At 40.2% G+C, this 19,987-nt stretch overlaps 1 protein-coding gene across 1 annotated transcript; it reads left to right on the top strand.

Annotated features, from left to right (window-relative positions):
* The first annotated feature begins 750 nt into the window (after positions 1–750).
* On the top strand, positions 751–18,857 carry KCNG4 (potassium voltage-gated channel modifier subfamily G member 4). The gene is made up of 2 exons (XM_054389798.1): positions 751–1,500; positions 18,072–18,857. The coding sequence occupies exons 1-2, from the start codon at positions 751–753 to the stop codon at positions 18,855–18,857; spliced, it is 1,536 nt and encodes a 511-aa protein (XP_054245773.1).
* The last annotated feature ends 1,130 nt before the right edge of the window (positions 18,858–19,987 follow it).

Below are 19,987 nucleotides of genomic sequence, written 5' to 3'. Positions count from 1 at the left end.
CGGAGCTAATAAAATACTTTGCTTTCTGTCTGTCTTACAAAGTTTCCTTCTGGGTGGGCAAATGTTCCCGAAATCCTCAGAACAATTTGCAGTGACATGAGACCAGGCTGATAAGAATAGTCATCACTGATACAGCACTTCGCCTCTTAAGGCATTTTACAAACATCTCCTAGCTAATCCTTGCGTTACGCCGGACGGGCAGCCAGAACAGGCAGGCAGTGAAAGACAGAGGAATGGCAGTGAGCGCTCAAAGCAATTAGGAACTTTGCATCCAGCTGACAGCAGATAATTGATCACTCTAATAACTATTAAGCAGCTCAGTTGAGTGAGTGTGTGTTTAAGGGTTTATAGAAACTAAAGTGACCACCACCAGACAATACAAGGAACTAGCGACGGCTGAGGTCTGCTGAGAGATGAGAGCGATCCGTTCACGTTTGGATTTGCAGGCGCCCGACCCTTTGTGAGAATTATGAATGAGGCTGTAGCTCTCTGCTGTGTCTCTGTGTTGCCAGACAACCAATGAGGCTGCAAAGCAAAGTACGTTCACTGGCTGCAGAATTCAGGAAGCAGCATCGAGCTGACTTTTTACAAAAGAGGCATTTACTATTTTGGGGGTTTAGGAAAGTAGCTGGAAACAACTTTTCTCTTGCAATAACCTCTATTATGTTTTCTCCTCCTTCATATATCTTTTGGCTGACAGATAACCCTGCTCCGATGCCATTTTGGATGTCCCAGTGAGAACTCTTAGAGATGCCTATTCTCTCCAGAGGCAGTGACCAAGACTATAGTAACATTAGCTACACTTCTTGTAATTCCTTGAGCCACTTCTTTCCTGTCTCCGTTGAAACCCCTCCTGTCAAAGGGGTCCATTACCAAAGAGCCAGGAGGATTTACCACCGTGATCAAGTCTCTGCAGTCGATGTAAAGACAGAGGTCATGATAAATGTTGGAGGCATCAAGTACCTGCTACCTTGGAGTACTTTAGATGAATTTCCCCTGACCAGACTGAGCAAACTAAAGTTTTGCAGCAGCTATGAAGAAATAATTCAGCTGTGTGATGATTACGATGAAGACACCCATGAGTTCTTCTTTGACAGGAACCCCAATGCTTTTGGGATGATTGTCAGCTTTCTAGCAGCAGGGAAGCTGATGCTCTTAAGAGACATGTGTGCCTTGTCTTTTCAGGAGGAGCTGAGATACTGGGGGATTGAGGAATCCAACCTGGAGAACTGCTGCTTTCGGAAACTATTTCAAAAACTGCAGGAGTTGGCCGAGATACGCAAAGAAGAGGAGCTCCGGAGGAGCAAAGAAGCTGCATGTGTCTTGGATGAGAAAACCAAATTCGGACAGTTTATGAACAGACTCAGAGATATGGTAGAAAATCCCCAGTCAGGACTCCCAGGAAAAGTCTTTGCTTGTCTCTCCATTCTCTTTGTGGCCACCACAGCTGTAAGCCTTTGTGTTAGCACAATGCCAGACTTAAGAGCTGAAGAAGACAGGGTAAGTCAATCCTTTCTAATTGGTCTAACTACAGAATTCAAAGAAATGTATCTGTCTTGCTAAGCACACAGAGATACACAGAGACAACAGAGATACACAAAGTGCATAGCCATGAAGTTCAAAACTGTCACCGGTAATAAAATGGTCTATAAAAGAAAATGTAACAATGGCTTAAACTAGATCTAACGTTTTCAAAGTGATATTCAATTAAGAATAATGTGGACATTGTTAGCTAAAATACAGGAAGGAGCTTCTGGACAGAAAAGATGTTGCAGCTCTCTAATACAGCATTGTGTTTCCTTCTCAAGAAGCAGTTGCTAGTGTAAGTTAACTTGTTAGCATTGAGAGTCTCAAGTGCTGAGACTGACACTAAGAGTTTTCAACATGCTTTACTCTCTAATTAGAAGCAATTTCTCATTTGGGCACATGAGCTAAAGAAATATTTTCCTCTTTACTTTTAAAATAGCCAAGTATCTTCTTTTGTGAAAATACAGTCAGATCTTTAAGGAGGAAAAAAATAGTCATTAATTTTTATAATGTTAAATTTCAATAGTTGTGTAAAGATTAAAGGATGAGAGACAGATGAAGTATTTTTGCAGATACTGAGACTTCAAGGCTGAGCCTCCAAAAATGGTATTTCCATGCTAATACCATTTCTGTATTTGCCCGCATATATATGTATATATTGTGGGAGTAATGCTAAATACTAGCTGAGCTGCTCTCTGCACTTAAATCCTTCTCAAGTAAGTCCCCCACACTAATTCAGTGCAAATAAATCAAGTTTCAATCATATATGAAGGATTTTCTCTCTAACATGGTTGTATTTCAGCTTTTAAAAGATTTGCTATTCTAATAATAAAACAGAGGAAAGTAACAATCTGAAGTTATTTTGGACATAGTAATGTCCACGTTCATCAAATAACCTTGACCAATCCTGCACTTTGTTTGCAAGCTGCCCTTCAAAAGTGTTGAGGAAATCCAGGTCAAATACACTCCCTGTCCCAACCACTGCTACAAGACAAGCCACTCCTCAGAGTATTGTATATTCAGAATAAAGTCAGTTTTACATTTATAGCTCAGCATGGTGTGCACAGTATGAAAATCTGTACATATTTTACTGCTCAAGCAGTAAATCAAAGCAGCACAGCCATGGTGAAACTATGTCATGATACAACTGATGGCTGCATAAAACTAAGGACAGCAGAGAAGGTTGAAATTTAAGATCATTCCCTGTTCCATTTAACCCCTCAACTATTAACTCACACTTGCATAGGATGACTATTATCTTTCAGCAATAAATTTGGTGCTCTTGAAGCTTTCCACAGCAATTACTTTTGGCAGGAAAAACTGTAACACTGTTCCAATGCTTCTTCCAAGGAAGTGCTTTATATATAGAACATCCTTCTTGCAGCTAGATGCAAAACCACTACAGACTGCTCTAGCAAGTGCTTCCTACTAACTTTGTTAATGGAAGTAGCCTGATGCATTTCATCTTAATTTCCCAACCACTGCAGAAGCAGTTTTTATAAACACTTGTCATGTAAAAGAAAAAAGCACATAATGTTTCAGAGCTCAGATAGATGTAATATGTTACGTGTTTCAAAAATAACTAACCATATGTTAGCAAGGGAAGCATGTTGAGGGTTATTAAGTACATTGGTAGCTGCAATGTAGCTGCTGTTCCTGGATTTCCTATAAACACCAATGACATTGCTACTTAGAGATTTGCATATAGATAACTACTTTTAAAGCAAACAAACTAGATTAAAACAAGCTCAAAAGATGGAATATTTAAAGTGAAGAGAAGGGGGTGAAGGATGAACTTAAGCAAAAGACCACATTTGTCTTACATAATTTACACTTACAGCACCAGTCTAATGCACTCTGTGACTGTGCCCCAGAAGCAAAAACCAGAGTATTGAAAATTCTGTTATTTGAGCCATCTAAAATTATGTCAGAGAAAGCACATGGGAATACGAGAGACAAAATACTCATGCTTTGTAGAAAAGTAGAGAATATGAACTACTGAATAGTAGTCAATAAAAACCCTCTACACTTCCATCCCTAAATTCTTAGCTTGAAACATCTAAAAAGGTCTCACTAGGGTCTCAAAAGAGCATTTTAGCTAGAAGTACACAGATAACTCAGAGAATGTAACTGACTAAATGCTACTTCTTGGTTGCAGCTGAGTCATACCCACGCAAACTGCAACTCTGTGTTGATTTGTAACTCAAAATTGCTCACTGGCTGACCTCTGAGAGTGGTTCCAAAATTTACCAGCAACCTGGGACAGGCATGCAGAATTAGAAATTTTGGCTTTTGGGGCTGAACATAAAGGTCTCTGTCTGCTCAGTGACAGCAAACAGACAAACTCCTTCAGCAAAGTCCCCGAACAACCTGTAATTCCACACCTGAATTCAAAGATGCCCTATCCTGAGGTTTATTAATTTCCAAGTCAAAGCCTGGCAAAACCTCTGTGGTAAATGTGCTTACAAGGATACAATCACCAATATCACTAACACTGGAAATTGAGTTCATTCTGAAATACAAATAAAAAAGGCTTTACCTCTGCTGCATATGTACCACTCTAGGGTCCTTTTTCTCATCATCACAGCCACAATAAGAGAGAACTGGCTGGCCTCCAGCTCAAGCAGAAGGATATGAGTAAAAAAAAAAAAAAAAAAAAAAAAAGAAAGAGAGAGAGAGAGATAAAGAATGCAAGGTGACTTCTATTTCACTCAGAAGCTTGGCTGATCCCACCCTGCAGGCACATGCAATCACTTATCCTTTTAGCAGTTTCTAAAACAGGTCTGCTTAGGGAGAATAGCTGCCTGGACAGGCAGAAGAGCAAACATGAGTCCTCACCATCTGAGGGAAAGTGAAAACTCTAGTCCCTGGGAGAAGGATGGCAACGAGCCAAGGCAAGAGCATCTGCATCAGGGAAGCCCAGTCACCCTGGCAACCAGAGGGGAGGGAAGCAGCCATCTCCACAGGCTGCACAAAAGGGAGGGGAGGGTTAGCTTAAAGACAGGAAAAGAGCTGAAAGTAAAATCAAGAATGGGATATTATAAATGATACCATGCACAAACTTTAGAATATGTCAAATTATATTTAGGAAACTCTTCACTAGAGATATGAAAGAAAACCACATAGAGATGGGTAAAAAATTCTGTAGCTATGTTTCACATAAGCACCTTCCATGAAACCCAACTCAGAGTGAACAACCCCAGGCAAAGGAGGCCAAAATCTCAGGAAAACTCTAGAGCAGTAAATGCATAGCTGTAGTGATCTCAAGTTGAAGTCTGACCACGAAACAGATATGCAAAGGGATTTATCATAGATGGTGCAAAGGAAAGAGGACTCAGTAGTAGTAAATTACGTTATTTGGGCATAAACCACATTTGCCAGTGGCAAAACATCCTTATCTAAGATATTTACACCTGTTCTTTATGCAGATCAATGTGTCTTCAGTAAGGAAGCAAATGTAGTATTATCAACATTTAGAAATCAAGGCACATGTGTATGTGGAGACAGAAAAAAAACCCCCGTATTTGGAGGTCAGGAACTCTGTTTATTATTGATCTGAGCCAGTAGCCTGAGACCATTACAAAACTGAAACAGAGACCATGCATATAGGATAAGAAAAAAGCTGAAGCAACACAATCTACCAGTTTTTCCCTCAAAGGAACTAAGATCATTTCACTAGAGACAATGCAAAAGTCCCATTAACGTCCCCAAAAAGACCCAGTCCCACATGAGGGTTACACATCAGCCTGTAACTGAAATACACTGCTTAGCACATCTAACCAGAGAACTACAGAACAGAACCACCACAGAAGAGCTTGAACAGGGAGACCACTTCGAAGCACTCTTGAGATTTTTCCTAGGAAGAAATATTTCTTACGAGTCTTTAAGATTGGCATCCTCTAGAGAAATGACTCAGCAGAAAGGATACAGCAAGGTCTTTTCTTCAGGCAGGAAAGCAAATTAAGGTCAGGAGGAGAAAAGAAAAAGAAACCCCATTTCCATTCCCAGTCCTTCAGCACCAGTAATAATCAAACCATTTTCCTCTAGTGTAGATGGCTCCCACAAATCACACTTACAAGATGTTGTATGTAAGCGTGCTTTAAGAGAGAAGGAAATGACTGTTTTCTTCCTCTCTTCTCTGGTGATCAGTGAGTGGTCAGCCCTCGTTACTACTAATTTCTGTATTTACTCCTAACTGACCTTGAGAAGGTTGTAATTATTTGATGAATTGCATATCTGACATAAGCTGCAAGCAGCATTGTCAGATCTGATGATTTTATCTTGAGAGTCAGAATATTTATTTTTAAAAACTTCTATTTATGAGGTCATTTAATTATGTGAAAATTTAATTCCTTTTAAAAGAATGACATTTTAGTCTTTGATCTCACTGAGAATCCAGACAACAAGAAGAGAACAGCACCCAGTACCTAATACATAGAACCATTTTTAAATGATTTTTTCATTCTACACCGTTATTCTGGGGCAATGGTTTTAAACTAGAGCTTGGTAGACCTAGGTTAGATATTAGGAGGAAGTTCTTCACCATGAAGAAATACTTTTAACAGGTTATCCAGAGATGTGGTGAAGGCCCCATCCCTGGAGACATTCAAGGTCAAACTTGGTTGGCCCCTGAGGAATCTGCTCTAGTTAGAGATGCCCCTGCCCCAGGGGTGGGGGGACGGACAAGATGACTTATGAGGGTTTCTTCCAACCTGATGCATTCTATGATTCTGTAATCCTGAAGGTCCTGACATGTTTTTCAGTGTTTGATGTTGCTGTTGTTCTCTGTACAATACTAAACCCAGATATTTTGGCATGTACACTAGAACAAACACATTTTCTTTAAAAGTGGAATCATTTTGCTGTATAAGGGAAAAAAACAATTTAATGGTCTTGTTGTGAAGAGAAGGAAAATCAAAACAGATGTTTGTTTCATCAGGGTTAGCATTGCCACAGCTATAATATTAATTATAAGAACTCAGATTGACTAGTAACTCAGTTCAGTATGTGAAGATCTACATGCCCAAGGTCTGTCCTCAGTACTCAAGCAGTTAAATCCATTATAAAAGCATTAGAATGTAAAGTTTCAACCCTGCCCACAACCTGCAGGTAACATTAAATATCTCTAGTATGCTTATTAAAGGAAAACCTGCAGATCTTGGGAGTGACTGGAGGAGCTTCTAACCCATCTGGAGAGTGCCAGCGAGAGGAGTATAACCTAGTTATGCTGCTCATGCAGTCTGCAAATATAAGACTTTTCATCAAAGTAATTTGGAAAACTGCTAGAAGAAATCACCCTTGGTGGATTGAATGTAACAGCCAGATTTTGACAGATACTGCTGCTTACCATTGACAGAGCTTTTAAATAAGGGGGTCTAAACATTGATCTAAAAAGATATTTCTAGCTGATTAGCCAGGGCAAAATGATTCCTGATGAAAAAAAATATCTTTTTCAATGACTAGGACAGAGCACTACTACTGAAGTGAGACACTGTTCAGAATATACCTTAAGAGTAGGACTATTTCACTGTAACTTGGTGTTCAAACTTAACCTCCTAACATAAGCACGTATCACAAAAAGCACAGCCCAGAATGAGTTGCTGTGTTGCAAAGATATTAACGAAATCTTGACACTTCAGAGACACTTCTAATGCTCATTTAAAAGTGTTAGACTGTAAAGGGGTGGTGGTGGGGGGGTGTTCATGCTCATCTATAAATACAGTGGCATATACATATGACTTGAAATTACTTGGAACAAAATAAAGCTGGATATGCTTTGGTTTTATTGCATCTGCTCAGTACATTTTCTGGGTTCTTCTTAGGACACTGATTACGGACACTCACTCTCCTGAATGATCTGGTCATGTTGTGCAATGCTGATTTCTTCTAATCATTTTGATTAGTAATGAAAGTACTGTAGTATTTTAAAGTAGGAAAACATGCTTCGCTGAAGCACCAAAATACTCTCAGTTTACTAGGAGTACTTGGCACAGTAGAATCCAGCTAACTTCTTTGCTTCATGGACTGAATTAGTTAAATTAATTAACAGTTTAAGAAATGTATTAAATAAGAAGCCACAGAACAACAGAAATCAGAATATTCAAGCCTGGGATTTTGATATGTATATAGAAATTATTGCTTTATGAGATCTGCCTTTTTTTTGAGGTTTGCACATCTGTTCAGGAATGTCAAGAACTCTGACCTTGGGACAGCACCATTACATTAAGACACTGATTTCATAGTTCCACATTCTAAGTAACTGCTTTCCAAGGATCTGCAAGCAGAATTGAATATTTTAGCATTAAATCTAATATGTACAACATTGATGAAGTTCATATTACTTAAGTTCTGCTCTAGATATCCTAAAAGGGGCACCAGTGGTGGGTGAATGCTGCTGAACGTTTGTCTCAGTTTACCCTTGCTGTCAGAACTATTTTCTTTAGGAAGTCAGGACACTCAAGTGAGTAAAAGGATTCTGCATGGTTTTCAAAAGCTGGCTCTGCCAGTACAAGGTCCAGTGTTTGGAAAGCACAATTAGACATTATTAGTTTGCCTTATGTTCATCCAGTCTTGGCTGGGTCCCAGCAGCACTAAGTCTCCAGGCTTCGCATGCTATCCTGGGGGGACACCCAGCTGTTCCAGCTGCTGGGCAATGGGCAGTTGATCCACTGCTCTCTGATGTGCCAGCACATGTGCTCCTCACTGGGAATTAGGCTTTCTTCTCCCCTTTGCTGCTTTCAAGTTCAGAATACCTACAACAAGGTAAAAGTCCTGTACACTGTCCTCACTGGATTAATCTCAAGGGATTCAGCACAGATGATTTCTTACTAAATGCCTTTTTTTTGGAAGATGGGGATCTCCTCTGAGTGAGGCAATCTATCCTTGGAAAACACTGTCCCAAATTAATGCATCCACCTAGTTCATAGCAATAATGCAACAAGTATTAAAAATAAATAACCACTTGAATTTGTACATGTTTTAGAAATTCCTCTTTGCAGATGATGGAAATCCTTGAGGACTCTTCAGTTTAGTACTGCAGTCAAATTCACAATCAGGTTTTCTAATTCTGAGCAAATCCAGTTGCTAGTTTCATTGCAGCAAGTTCATGCAGCAAGTTCATGCCACATTTATTGCCATAGTGTCAGCACCTCATACTACTTGTAGCAGACACAGCCACATTTGGGACACTGCTGTACACCCTGTGCTACACAGGTACAGTAACACGTAATTCCTGCTCCAAAGAAATTACAATGCAGTGAGGAAAAGAAGTAGAGAAGAAAGAGTAACAATGCAAAAGATTTGACCAGCAAAAAAACTGGAAATTGAAGGTGATCCTCCCATACTTTGTAGTTTTGACTGTATTGTTCCTCACTGTTCCAACATGAAGTCTCTTAAACTTACTAGATAAACAAGAAGATGATATTTCCACATCTTTCTCCTAACACAAACACTGGGATCACCAATACTTTTCAATCAAACGCATATTCATCTGATTGATTCTTATGGTGTTTGCAGAATAAGGACCCAAGCTTAAAAGTTAATTGAAATGTTTTCTTTTAGTTACATTTCTGCCCCAGATGAGATAATTATGTGTTGGGTACAGAGATAACAATTTCCTTTATGTTCTTTCTAATGTCCACATTAATAAAATCCCAATATTAATTTAGTTTCCTCAAATGCACTAGTTGCAGTAATTGTTTTCCTAAGGCCAGGCTTCTTTCCCATAAAGCCAAGTGAGAGGGAAATGGCTCTGTGATCAGAACACGCAGCACTCCTTTAACAAGCTCATCGTTCTGGAAATCAGGTTACAGCCTCTTTCTCAGCAGGCTGTAAACCTTTTGATTGTATTGCACCAGCCTGTAACCATAAATCCCAGTACTGAAATGATCCATAACAGAGGGTTTCCAAGTTCTCCCTAACCATCATTTGATTCAGCAGAGCATGGTTTAATTATTCAAATGACAGCAGCAATGCGGTCGCAGTGATTCAGCAGTACCTGCAGCACTGCAGCTGGATCCCGCAGCTCCAGGTAGGCAGGGAGCACAGACTGGCACAGCACTTCCTAACTGAGTCATCGTTTTGCAGCCAAAAGGGATTTCTTCCCTGCATCTGTTCACTTCCTGCTGTGGACTGGGATAAGAACAGCTGGCAGCTGGTTAGGTATTTTGGTTCCCTACATGGAGGTCTTGTTCTGCCTCTGCTCCTGCCTAACCACTCTGCAGACTTGCAACCTCACCCTTGTAGATGTATCACCTTGGATTCGTGGACAGGCAAGAGCAAGAACTAAAGTTTGTTTCCTCATTATTACATTAGCTTGTAGGAAGAAGCTGTAGACTAGGATATGCTGGCTGGTTATAACCTTGAGAAGTACAAAAGGCTGGAAAGCAGCACCATGCCCCTTGGGCTTACACAATCAGAGAATGCATTGAGTTGGAAGGGGCCTTTAAAGGTCATCTAGTCCAACCCCTCTGCAGTAAGCAAGGGCACCGCCAACTAGATCAGGCTGCTCAGAGCCCCATCAAGCTAGAGAAGAGAAATCCTGTAAGTTTTGCTTCTAAGTCCTCCTAACAGAGGGATAAATGGTTTTACTCTGCGTGGGCCAAAAGGCCAGACTGCAAGAAGAGCAATCTTGCTGAGATAAGCCTCTCTAACTGTTAGATACCACAAGCAGGCAGAAGACGGGTTGATAGCCACAATACAGGCTGATCCCATCTGGACACTGGCCTTTGTCCATAAAATAGTGTGGAGCAGTGGGAAGGATCTGAGTGGTAACTGGGTTCAGCTGGATGTGCCAAACAAACTCTGGACCTGCCAGGGCAGGTTTAGCAGATGTGACCTTGCATCAGCCACAAAGCCAGACATATTTCTGGCATGAAAGATGATGTTCTGGCAGCCTGTCCTTTGACTTCAGAGTGCTAAGCAGGTCCAGGCCTGTATTTAAGGAAACTCTACTTTAGGACTCCAGTAGGATTCCGAACTAAGAAGAGTCAAGCATATTGCTTTATGAATTACTTCCTTGCTCTGTTTTGAGACTATTTAGTAAGGGTGACTGAACACCAAACCAGCCTTTATTTGGAAGAAATCACTGCTGTTTTTAGGGTGAATCTAGCTGGGAAGAGGTGTCAGATCCTTACTTCCACTCTAAAGCTTCAAAAATATCTCTGTAGGGATGATGTGATTCTGAAATGATCCATACCCCAATCAAGCAGTACTCATTAGCAAGGTGTTCTACAAATAACAATGAAACTTTGGCCATTTAAGTAGGAAATAGATTATTTGGCACATGAAACACTGAAACCCATGAATATCATTAAGAACAATTAACTGGTGAGCCTACAAAGGAGGTGATGAGAAATGTGGCAGGTTTGCCTGTTTTACATCCTAGACTTCTATTCATAGATTTCATGAAATCCCAAATTACACACCACAGAAAACAGGTTCAGATTGCTGCCAAAGAACTTCCACTTAGAGACTGTCACACCAAGGGCAGAAAGCTGGTACCTCTCCAATTCCTCTTCCAATGAAGCACCATATATATCAATATAACAGGAAGAGCAGATTTTCTTCAGACTAAGAGAAACTTACCAAGCATCCCTTTGATGTTTTCAGATAGTTTTGGTCCCCCTTTTTACACTCCAGAATTTGCTTACTAAGGATTTGTTTGGGTATTGTTTTGTTTTCAAGAATCTGTTTCAGCTGATACTGGTGAGGGGACCAGAGGTAGAAGCTCTGTCTGTTCTATCAGTGAGCAGCACAGCCTTCAGCTGCTAATAGGCCAGGCAGACTCAGGTTCAAATTCAGAGAATCCTCGAACAGTTTTGTAAGAGGATGTCCTGGTTTCAGTTAAACCACAACAGAGAAACACACTAAAGTGCATGAGTTGCAGAATAACAGATGATCACTCTGTTTTGTGTTTGCTTCAGCATTTATGGAAAAACACCTCAAAATGAACCAAAGGATAAATATCCACAGCAAAACGCACTAGGGTAAATATTTGGCAGTAGCAAATGAACTGGCAGATCAGGTCATGAATCAAAACTACTTTCCAGACCTTAGCATGCAACTAGGCAGGACACAAATGGTCAGCACTGAGCAGACCATGAAGGCATAAGAATATTTCCTTCGTTCTTATCCAGTTATTTATAAATAAACGTTTTTAACTTGTCTAGAAAATGTAACAAGTGAGGTGCATCTGAAAGCCATGGTGGATAGACAAGATATGTATTTCACAGGGGAAATTCTGATTCAGTCTCCCTGGACATTACTACAATTATTGATGCACGTAAAGGTATTTGGACTAGATGAGATTCATATTTCACGTGAGATAGGTTAGTGCAGCATAACTCCAAGATCTGATTTTGTTTATTATTCTAGATGCCATACCTGGACTAACGTTTCATGGTAAACTAAGTGGGCATTTGACCAGGAAATTTATCTTGTAATTGGCACAAATCTCAGGTTTATTTAGCTTGAATTCAGAATTAGTGAATGAATTTCTTTTCTGTAAACTCCCCTGAGATTTAGCTGCCACACAGTACCCTGGCCAGTCCTGGACCTTGGAGGTGCTGAACTCCTGAACTTCAGATCCTTTAGAAAAATGTACTCTGAGAAAGCTGTAGAACACCTCCCAGAGTCACACAATTTCTCACTATTAGAAATATTATATTCTAAGCATTGTCCCTACATAGATCCAACTTGCTTCAGCAATAAAAAGCACAATTTATTGAATTCTTGACTACAAATAGGATATAAAATTGATTATATAACCTACAGCTCATAGAATCATAGAATCAGTCAGGGTTGGAAGGGACCACAAGGATCATCCAGTTCCAACCCCCCTGCCATGGGCAGGGACACCTCACACTAGATCAGGCTGGCCAGAGCCTCATCCAGCCTGGCCATAAATACCTCCAGGGATGGGGCCTCAACCACCTCCCTGGACAACCCATTCCAGGCTCTCACCACTCTCATGGGGAAGAACTTCTTCCTCACATCCAGTCTGAATCTCCTCACTTCCAGCTTTATTCCATTCCCCCTAGTCCTATCACTACCTGATATCCTAAAAAGTCCCTCTCCAGCTTTCTTGTAGGCTCCCTCATCTACACTTTAAAACTGCAGTCACAGTCCCTTCCATCTCAAAAAGAAAAACAGCCAGAGAAAGGCAACAAGGATTAAATAACTTCATGCAAGGACTAAGGAAGGCAGAGTTCTGCAGGAGGGAACAAACTATGCCAGTGGCTGCAAAAGAGGTCTACAAAATTGCAAATAACAGGGAACAAGTAAATGTCAATCAAGTAGCCCTTCCAGTGACAGAGTTTAGGAGTGTCAGATGAAACTAACAGGGACTAGTTCTAAGGAAAAAACAGTTTAGGTGCCATGCAATAGATAGAAGACAAAAGAAAGACCAAAATTCATAGAAGAGCAATTCAGGTTGCTTACACAAACACCACCTTCAGCTCAGGAAGCTCTGGAGTGGAAAATGGAAGCTGGGAGATTTGCCTGGGGAGCCTGTTTTCTCAGGCTGTTGGAATAGGACACTACCAGGCTAACTGGCCTCAGTACTGCCATTCTTATATTTTATTATGAACCTGTTTTTTTTTCATATCTAAAGAGAATTTAATAGAAGTATCCTAAAATGAGCAATTTTACCATAACACTATAAACACTCTAAGAGAATCCAGAAAATGAGCCATTGCCCTACACAGCAGAAGGCAATAAAGAAAAGGAAGCATGAATTGCTTATTATCTCTGGTGGTACAGAAATTTGAAACAGCCACTTTGCTTCTTTGAGGTGCTTTATAAATTTTAGAAATCACTCAATATTTCAGGCATCAGGTTCAGTATATATCTTTTACATAAAAAATACCGTTTCCTTCATTGCCGAGCCAAATGTTCTTCTCCTACGTAAGATCAATACCAGACACTCATTTTATTACTTTTATATCATATATTATAGAATTGCAGCTAGAGACAAGTTTCATAAATCCTTATAAGGTCTTCCACTGTTCAGAAGTAAATCTGCAGGATGAATAAAGTATAAAGTTAGATACTCACCACTGGCTTTGTGATAACTGTTCTCCTGTCACGGTCAATGATAGTTTGAGTATTGATTGATGCTATGATAGTGTAAAACACATCAAAGGGTTGTGTTGATAAAGCTCAACTTAAATACGTTGTAGCCATAAATAAAGCCTCATCTTCTCATGTTCACAGTCACACCACACCAGCTTGGGGCTTTTATAGGTTCCAGTATACCGTGGTACTTTGGGTGCAAAAATGCAGACAGGAGGAGAAAGAAGCAGTTACAAATTTGACTCAAAAGATCTGAAAATGAAAGCTCAGAATTCTGCCTTAGTTAATGAGGAGGTCAAAAGAGAGTTTGGTATGTTTTGCTTTGGTAGCACTGATCACTAGAGTTTTCCCAAATCTGTTTCCTTTGCTCAGAAACAGGAAATGTGTAGCAGTGGTTGTGTCACAGAAATTCCTTTATTAGCCAAAAGATCTTTCATTCATCAGAGTATGTGGGCCATAATTTGTCAGTTCACTGAAATTAACAAATGCCCAACAGGAATGTGGTGACAACAGCAAATTTGAAATCTACCACTGACATAGAGGCATCTGTATTTTGGTAAGAACACAGTATTTGAAGTCAGTATGTTATTCTACCTGCTCTGTGGACAACAGTTCTAAGTGGAACATAACACATGCTGAGGTAAAAAAAAATCATCAAAAATAGTGGAAGAAACAGAAATTTGTTTTGGTGCTTAATGTTTCCTTTACCCACTTCCCCACCACCACCTTTATTCCAATACTCAGTGCTTTTGAATAGGTTGTTCAAAAGGATCAAGAATTCTCCAAGAGACTGACATTAGAGGGGGATATTCTATATGAACAGTACCACATAAGATACACAAACTATTCCCATACAAACTCACTGGATGAAATCTATTTCCCAATGTGAAATAAAATTAAATATTATAGAGCCAAGGATGTACATTCTGTTTTCAGACACAGTCAACAGAGGAATAAAGGCAGGCAAGGAAAGAGGCTTGGGACTCTCTGGCAGATCTTGTATATAGACTGACTAAATCATGGCATGTCTACGCTAGGTAATGGAGTGAAATAGTCCTGCTGCCAGATGGTAACCCAGCTGCAGTATTTCTAGGCCTGAGTTAGTCACCTCCACACAGAACTACTGTGCTGCATGGATAAATCAGTTCCCTCTGACAGAAACGGGGCTGGCTTTGCTGCATGCCTTCACGTAGTCCAGGTATGTCTGAAGCACACATATCCTTTTTTTCCCTCTCTTCTGAAAAAAGGTGAAGCACAGAATTCTCTGCATTAATCACAGTGTCAGAGACTCTGATATTGTAACTCTTTTGTTTGCTGCAGCAGAAAAAGGGACTGTGGTTTGAATCATATGCAAACATTTCTGAAATATCTTTTGTAAACTACATAAAAAAGACAAAGTGTGCAACAGGGGAGAACTCACCATCCCTTACACCCACAACTATGCATGAAGAAAAATAAAATACACACTAACATTCCTGAAAAGCCTGATTTGAAGGATGCTCTTTTGAAAAATGAAATACACACTTAGGAAGCTGACTGCACGAATTGCTTTTTCTAAATATATATGACTTTCTGTGAAGAATAGTGAGACAACCGAGGATGGGGAGAAGAAAATCTCTCAATCAGTCCTGAAAATGCTACACCTTGCAATTTCACAATTCAAAAGACATCCTAGATCTTAATGATTAAAACCTTCAGGAACCCAAATATCTTTGCTTGTATTTTCCAAGGAAGGAATAGTGAAAGCTACATGAAGATCTGACAGCAACACCACCTGTAAATGCATACAGGTAAATAAGTAATAGATGTACTGGAAATTTAGCCTAGTTAACAAAAAATAAAATAAATCTGGATGGGAACAATGAATAATTCACAGGCCACATCACTAGAATGACCACAGGCAGATCTGTGCAGAGTCCAGGCTGCATTGTACAAATAATTTACGACTCAGAAAAAGTGAACAGTGCATAACACAAGTGCTGATTGCAAGCAATCTCATCAAGCCAAGTCAGCAGCTCTGCAAACATCAATACACTCTAGGCACTGCCACGGCAATGACTTCACACAGGGCTATAACCTGATCTTGTACACATTAACTCCACCAGGGCCAAGTCTCATCACTTTCTATGGCGTTTATTTTAAGAGATAAATTATGATCTCGACAGTCTACTGTGTGGTGAGACCTAAAATCCCCAAACAGTGCTACAGAACTACATTGTTCTGAGGGTTAGACAGAATAAAACCTATACATAAGGGATATGTTACTGTTTTACATGGGGAGCCTGAGAGAGCAAACGATCATTACATGTGATGACCACAGAGTGACTGGATATAAACACTGAACAAAACCACTTGTTAGCCCTGAGAGCAGCAGTCATTCTATCACAAGACACTCTAAAACCCCCAACATCATAATGCAGTGCAGAGGAGAACTGAACATTGGTAGTAAGTTTAATTAGTGGTAGGGGGTATGTGCTTCCCATGGGGTATTTAATCAATTTTGCTCAAGGAATTTGGCTGGGAATGGATAATATTGTGTCAGGAACTGCTTCTCTGAATTGCTTCACTTCAGAGACAGGCTATCAGGAAAGGTGCATACAGCAGGCTTGACTTCATTCTACAGAGGTGACAAAAAGCCTTCCATGGACCAAGGGTCTGCAGTGATTCCTGAGTAACGTGTGAACACTCTGCTTCCCAAAAGGACATTCTTTTTCTATACATAATCCCTCTTCATAGTCCCTAACTGTGCTTGATCTTCTGCACTTGTGAACATTTCAGACATGTCCCTGTTCAGCAAGAATATAAGGAGGATGCAAAGACTCTTTACCCTTGATAAGCCTTCCAAAGTTGGACCTGGAAAGAGCTATTTGCTAAATGGAATTACCCACTTCTGTGTTTGGGTTTTCTGGAACATGGAGTGACAACCCATATTCTGAGTCCAGTCTGGACTTTCAAAGGGTTGTGACACTAGGAAATGCTCTTCTCTGGTTCCTAGTTAGAGCTGACATTTCTCATCTTCACTAAAAATCCCAACCCCATACACTTCATATAGCAGTGGTTTGATAATGTGCTCAGCAAAGAAAAGCACACAAAGGTGCTTCAAAGTCAGCCAAAGTTCATGAAAGACTCCAGTTCACTTGAAGTGGGTTTGGATTAGAACTGTATTCCAAATATTTGCCCCAATGCAAGAGCTTAATGCAAACAGCAGTGTGTCACTGGGTGTGATGGCCACACAAGTACCTGCTAGGTGGCATTCTTCAATAAACTTAATCACAATGCTTAAAACCAAAAAGCCAGCAGTAGTCCAATCACATGAAAGGTTTCTTAAGAACATATTAATTCTCTGTTCAGGTACAGGAATGTTTTTATCAAAGGCTGGATAGGGTGTGTAAGAAAGCAGTGACATCAGTATTCAAAGCTAGTATGCTCTTTTCAGGGGCAGGTGTCCACCTGCTAAGCAGTACATGCTGCTTTTGTTGCTTTTTCTTATCTTCTATTGGGAAAAAATGGTGGCAGGATTTGGTTAGATTTTTGCCAGTTGGAATCAGTGAGCAGACACTGATGAGAGAGGCAGTGTGTGCACCACAGTCCCTGTAACTTATGTTCTCTTTGGATGGATGCTAACCTAATGGATGCCAATCACTGGAGGACAAGTCTCTTTCTTACTCAAATAATTACAAGTTCACTTAACATTTGCCTCTTCATTTCACCAGAATGGCCCAAATGAGGTTTCATATTTTTAAGCTCATCTCAGGAAAATACAAAATGTGAATCTGAGATAGCTAAAGTATGGCAATTTCTTAGATAAAGCACCTGAGAAAATGCTGCTTGTGTCACCTGGCCTCTGTACTGGGAGAGGATTCTTCCAGGCAAGTTTCACCTACTGGGTGGATATTTATTTTCCTTTAGATTAAAACATTTGCATGTACAGAAAGGAACAAGATCTGTATATGGCATAAGTGAGCCAAAGATTTAGATGACTTGATAAATATCTCTGAACCACTTTTAATCACCAGAGTGCACAGCACTTTTGGAAGCAGCATGCATTGAACAGCAGCAGAAGTTTACAGAGACATTCAAACATTAATCTTTCTTTTGAAGAGAAACTGATTTTTGTGCAGGCTTATAAACCAGTCAAGTTTAAATTAATTTGTCTTCAAGAGCAGAAAGTGGGGACTTACAGGCTACATGCCAAGATTTTATGCAGAGACAAGTTTCATTCCTTTGCACTTGATGGAGCAACACAATAAAAATAAGCAGGTAGATATATGTATTCATTAAGGTATTTCACATGCTCATTATAATTTATACATCACTGAAAGACGGCTGCCATATGACTACCTGCTAGCAGGGAGCTGATCATTTCTGATACCAATGACTCAAGCAGATACATATTGCTTCTTCCTTAGTGTTTTTTGGATGTTGGTTCACAGGCTGTTCTTTTATTTCATTCTCTTTTTGTTTTGTGTCAGGGTGAGTGTTCCCAGAAGTGCTATTACATCTTCGTCATAGAAACCATCTGTGTGGCTTGGTTTTCCCTGGAGTTCTGCCTCCGATTCATTCAGGCAAGGAGCAAGTGTCAGTTCTTCAAAGGACCCCTAAATATCATTGACTTCTTGGCTATTTCACCCTATTATGTTTCACTCATCTTCTCAGAGGATGACTCAAACGAGGAGGACGACAGACCAAGCAGCAACACATATTTGGAGAAGGTTAGTTTGGTGCTACGGGTTTTACGTGCCTTGAGGATCTTGTACGTAATGCGCCTTGCCCGACACTCCTTGGGCTTGCAGACTTTGGGCCTCACAGTTCGGAGGTGCACACGGGAATTTGGCCTGCTTTTACTCTTCCTATGTGTGGCTGTCACTCTCTTTTCTCCTTTGGTCTATCTCGCCGAGAATGAGTCTGGGAAGGTGCTCGAATTCACAAGCATACCTGCTTCTTACTGGTGGGCTATCATTTCAATGACCACTGTAGGGTATGGAGATATGGTACCACGGAGCGTCCCAGGCCAGATGGTGGCTCTCAGCAGCATCCTCAGTGGGATTCTCATCATGTCTTTTCCTGCAACATCAATATTCCACACTTTCTCCCATTCCTACTCGGAGCTGAGAAAGGAACAGGAACGACTGCAGTCCCGGCTTAACAGAGTGAAAAATGCCAATCACTCTGGTGAAAGCGACACCTTCAATGAGACAGACAGCTTGATCCTGGAGGATCAAGCATCACCCATCAAATACATTTACACAGGGAAGTAAGCTTGGTTGCAAAACAGTGCTAAGAAAGGAATAGAAATATACACATATGTACATCACTATGCTACACAAAGCAAAGCAACAACATAGGTTATGATGCCAGCATAGGTATAATAAGCAAACCAACTCAGCTTGCTCCGACTCCTTATTATGAAGCTGGAGGTTTTGAGAATGTCAAAAGTCAGAGTTTATTCAATACTAAATATTCATTCCTCTCTGTGACTAATAAGAATAAATTTTGACTCTGCCAGTCATGTATCTTGCTGAATACCTAATATTGGACTAGTAACAAACAGAACAGCTTCTGCTGGCAAAAGCACTCTTGTTATTTTATTTGCCTTTGAGTTTCCAATTTTCTTGCAACATCTTGAGCCAAGCATTAGAATGGAGTCTTTCAGGGCTATGCACCAGTGTCGTTTAAACAGTGCTCATCTACCAGGCACAGAAGAAGAAGCCTCAATACAAATGTGAGTTCTGTATCTAAAGCCACTAATAAGCTTAAAATAAAAGCACTGTATGTGAAAGCTTTCGAAGTTTGCCTGTAGCCAGATGATCAACCTACAAATAAGAAATTGCACTGCTTTTGTAAAAAATACATTGTGCTTGCAAGAGAATTTGCTTGAAAGGCAGCTGTGGTCTGCAAACCATGAATGTTTCCTACTAGGCAGCAAACGCTTTCAAACTTCTTTTTCATATAATGATTTAAAGTAATAATGAGGAATAAAACTAATGAGGAATAAAAAAATCCCAAGCTTACTGACCATATCAAAAAGAGTTGGTGTTATCTTTTTCACTGAATGGTGATGGCTTTTCTGGAAGAAAGGTAAAAAACAAGAATTATTGAAAAATGAGATAATGTCTCAGAAATATCCATAGGTATAAATAGTATACTAAATGATTGCCAGAGAGGCAGTGGGAGCCCCAAGAAGCTGGGGAGGCTGCAACCCTGGAATTATTCAAAGCCATGTTGGATGTGGCCTTTAGCAACCCAGTCTAGTTGGAGGTGTCTCTGCTCGTGGTCTGGGGGTGGAACTAGATGATCTTTAAGGTCCCTTCCAACACAAAGCCTTCTGTAATTTTTTAATGCAAACAAACTTCTGAACTACCCAGAAGTCAGCAATGTTACTCCACAG

The sequence above is a fragment of the Indicator indicator genome, chromosome 19 (genome assembly GCF_027791375.1).
Source record: "Indicator indicator isolate 239-I01 chromosome 19, UM_Iind_1.1, whole genome shotgun sequence".
Taxonomy (NCBI): domain Eukaryota; kingdom Metazoa; phylum Chordata; class Aves; order Piciformes; family Indicatoridae; genus Indicator; species Indicator indicator.
This window is presented reverse-complemented; position numbering and strand designations above follow the sequence as displayed.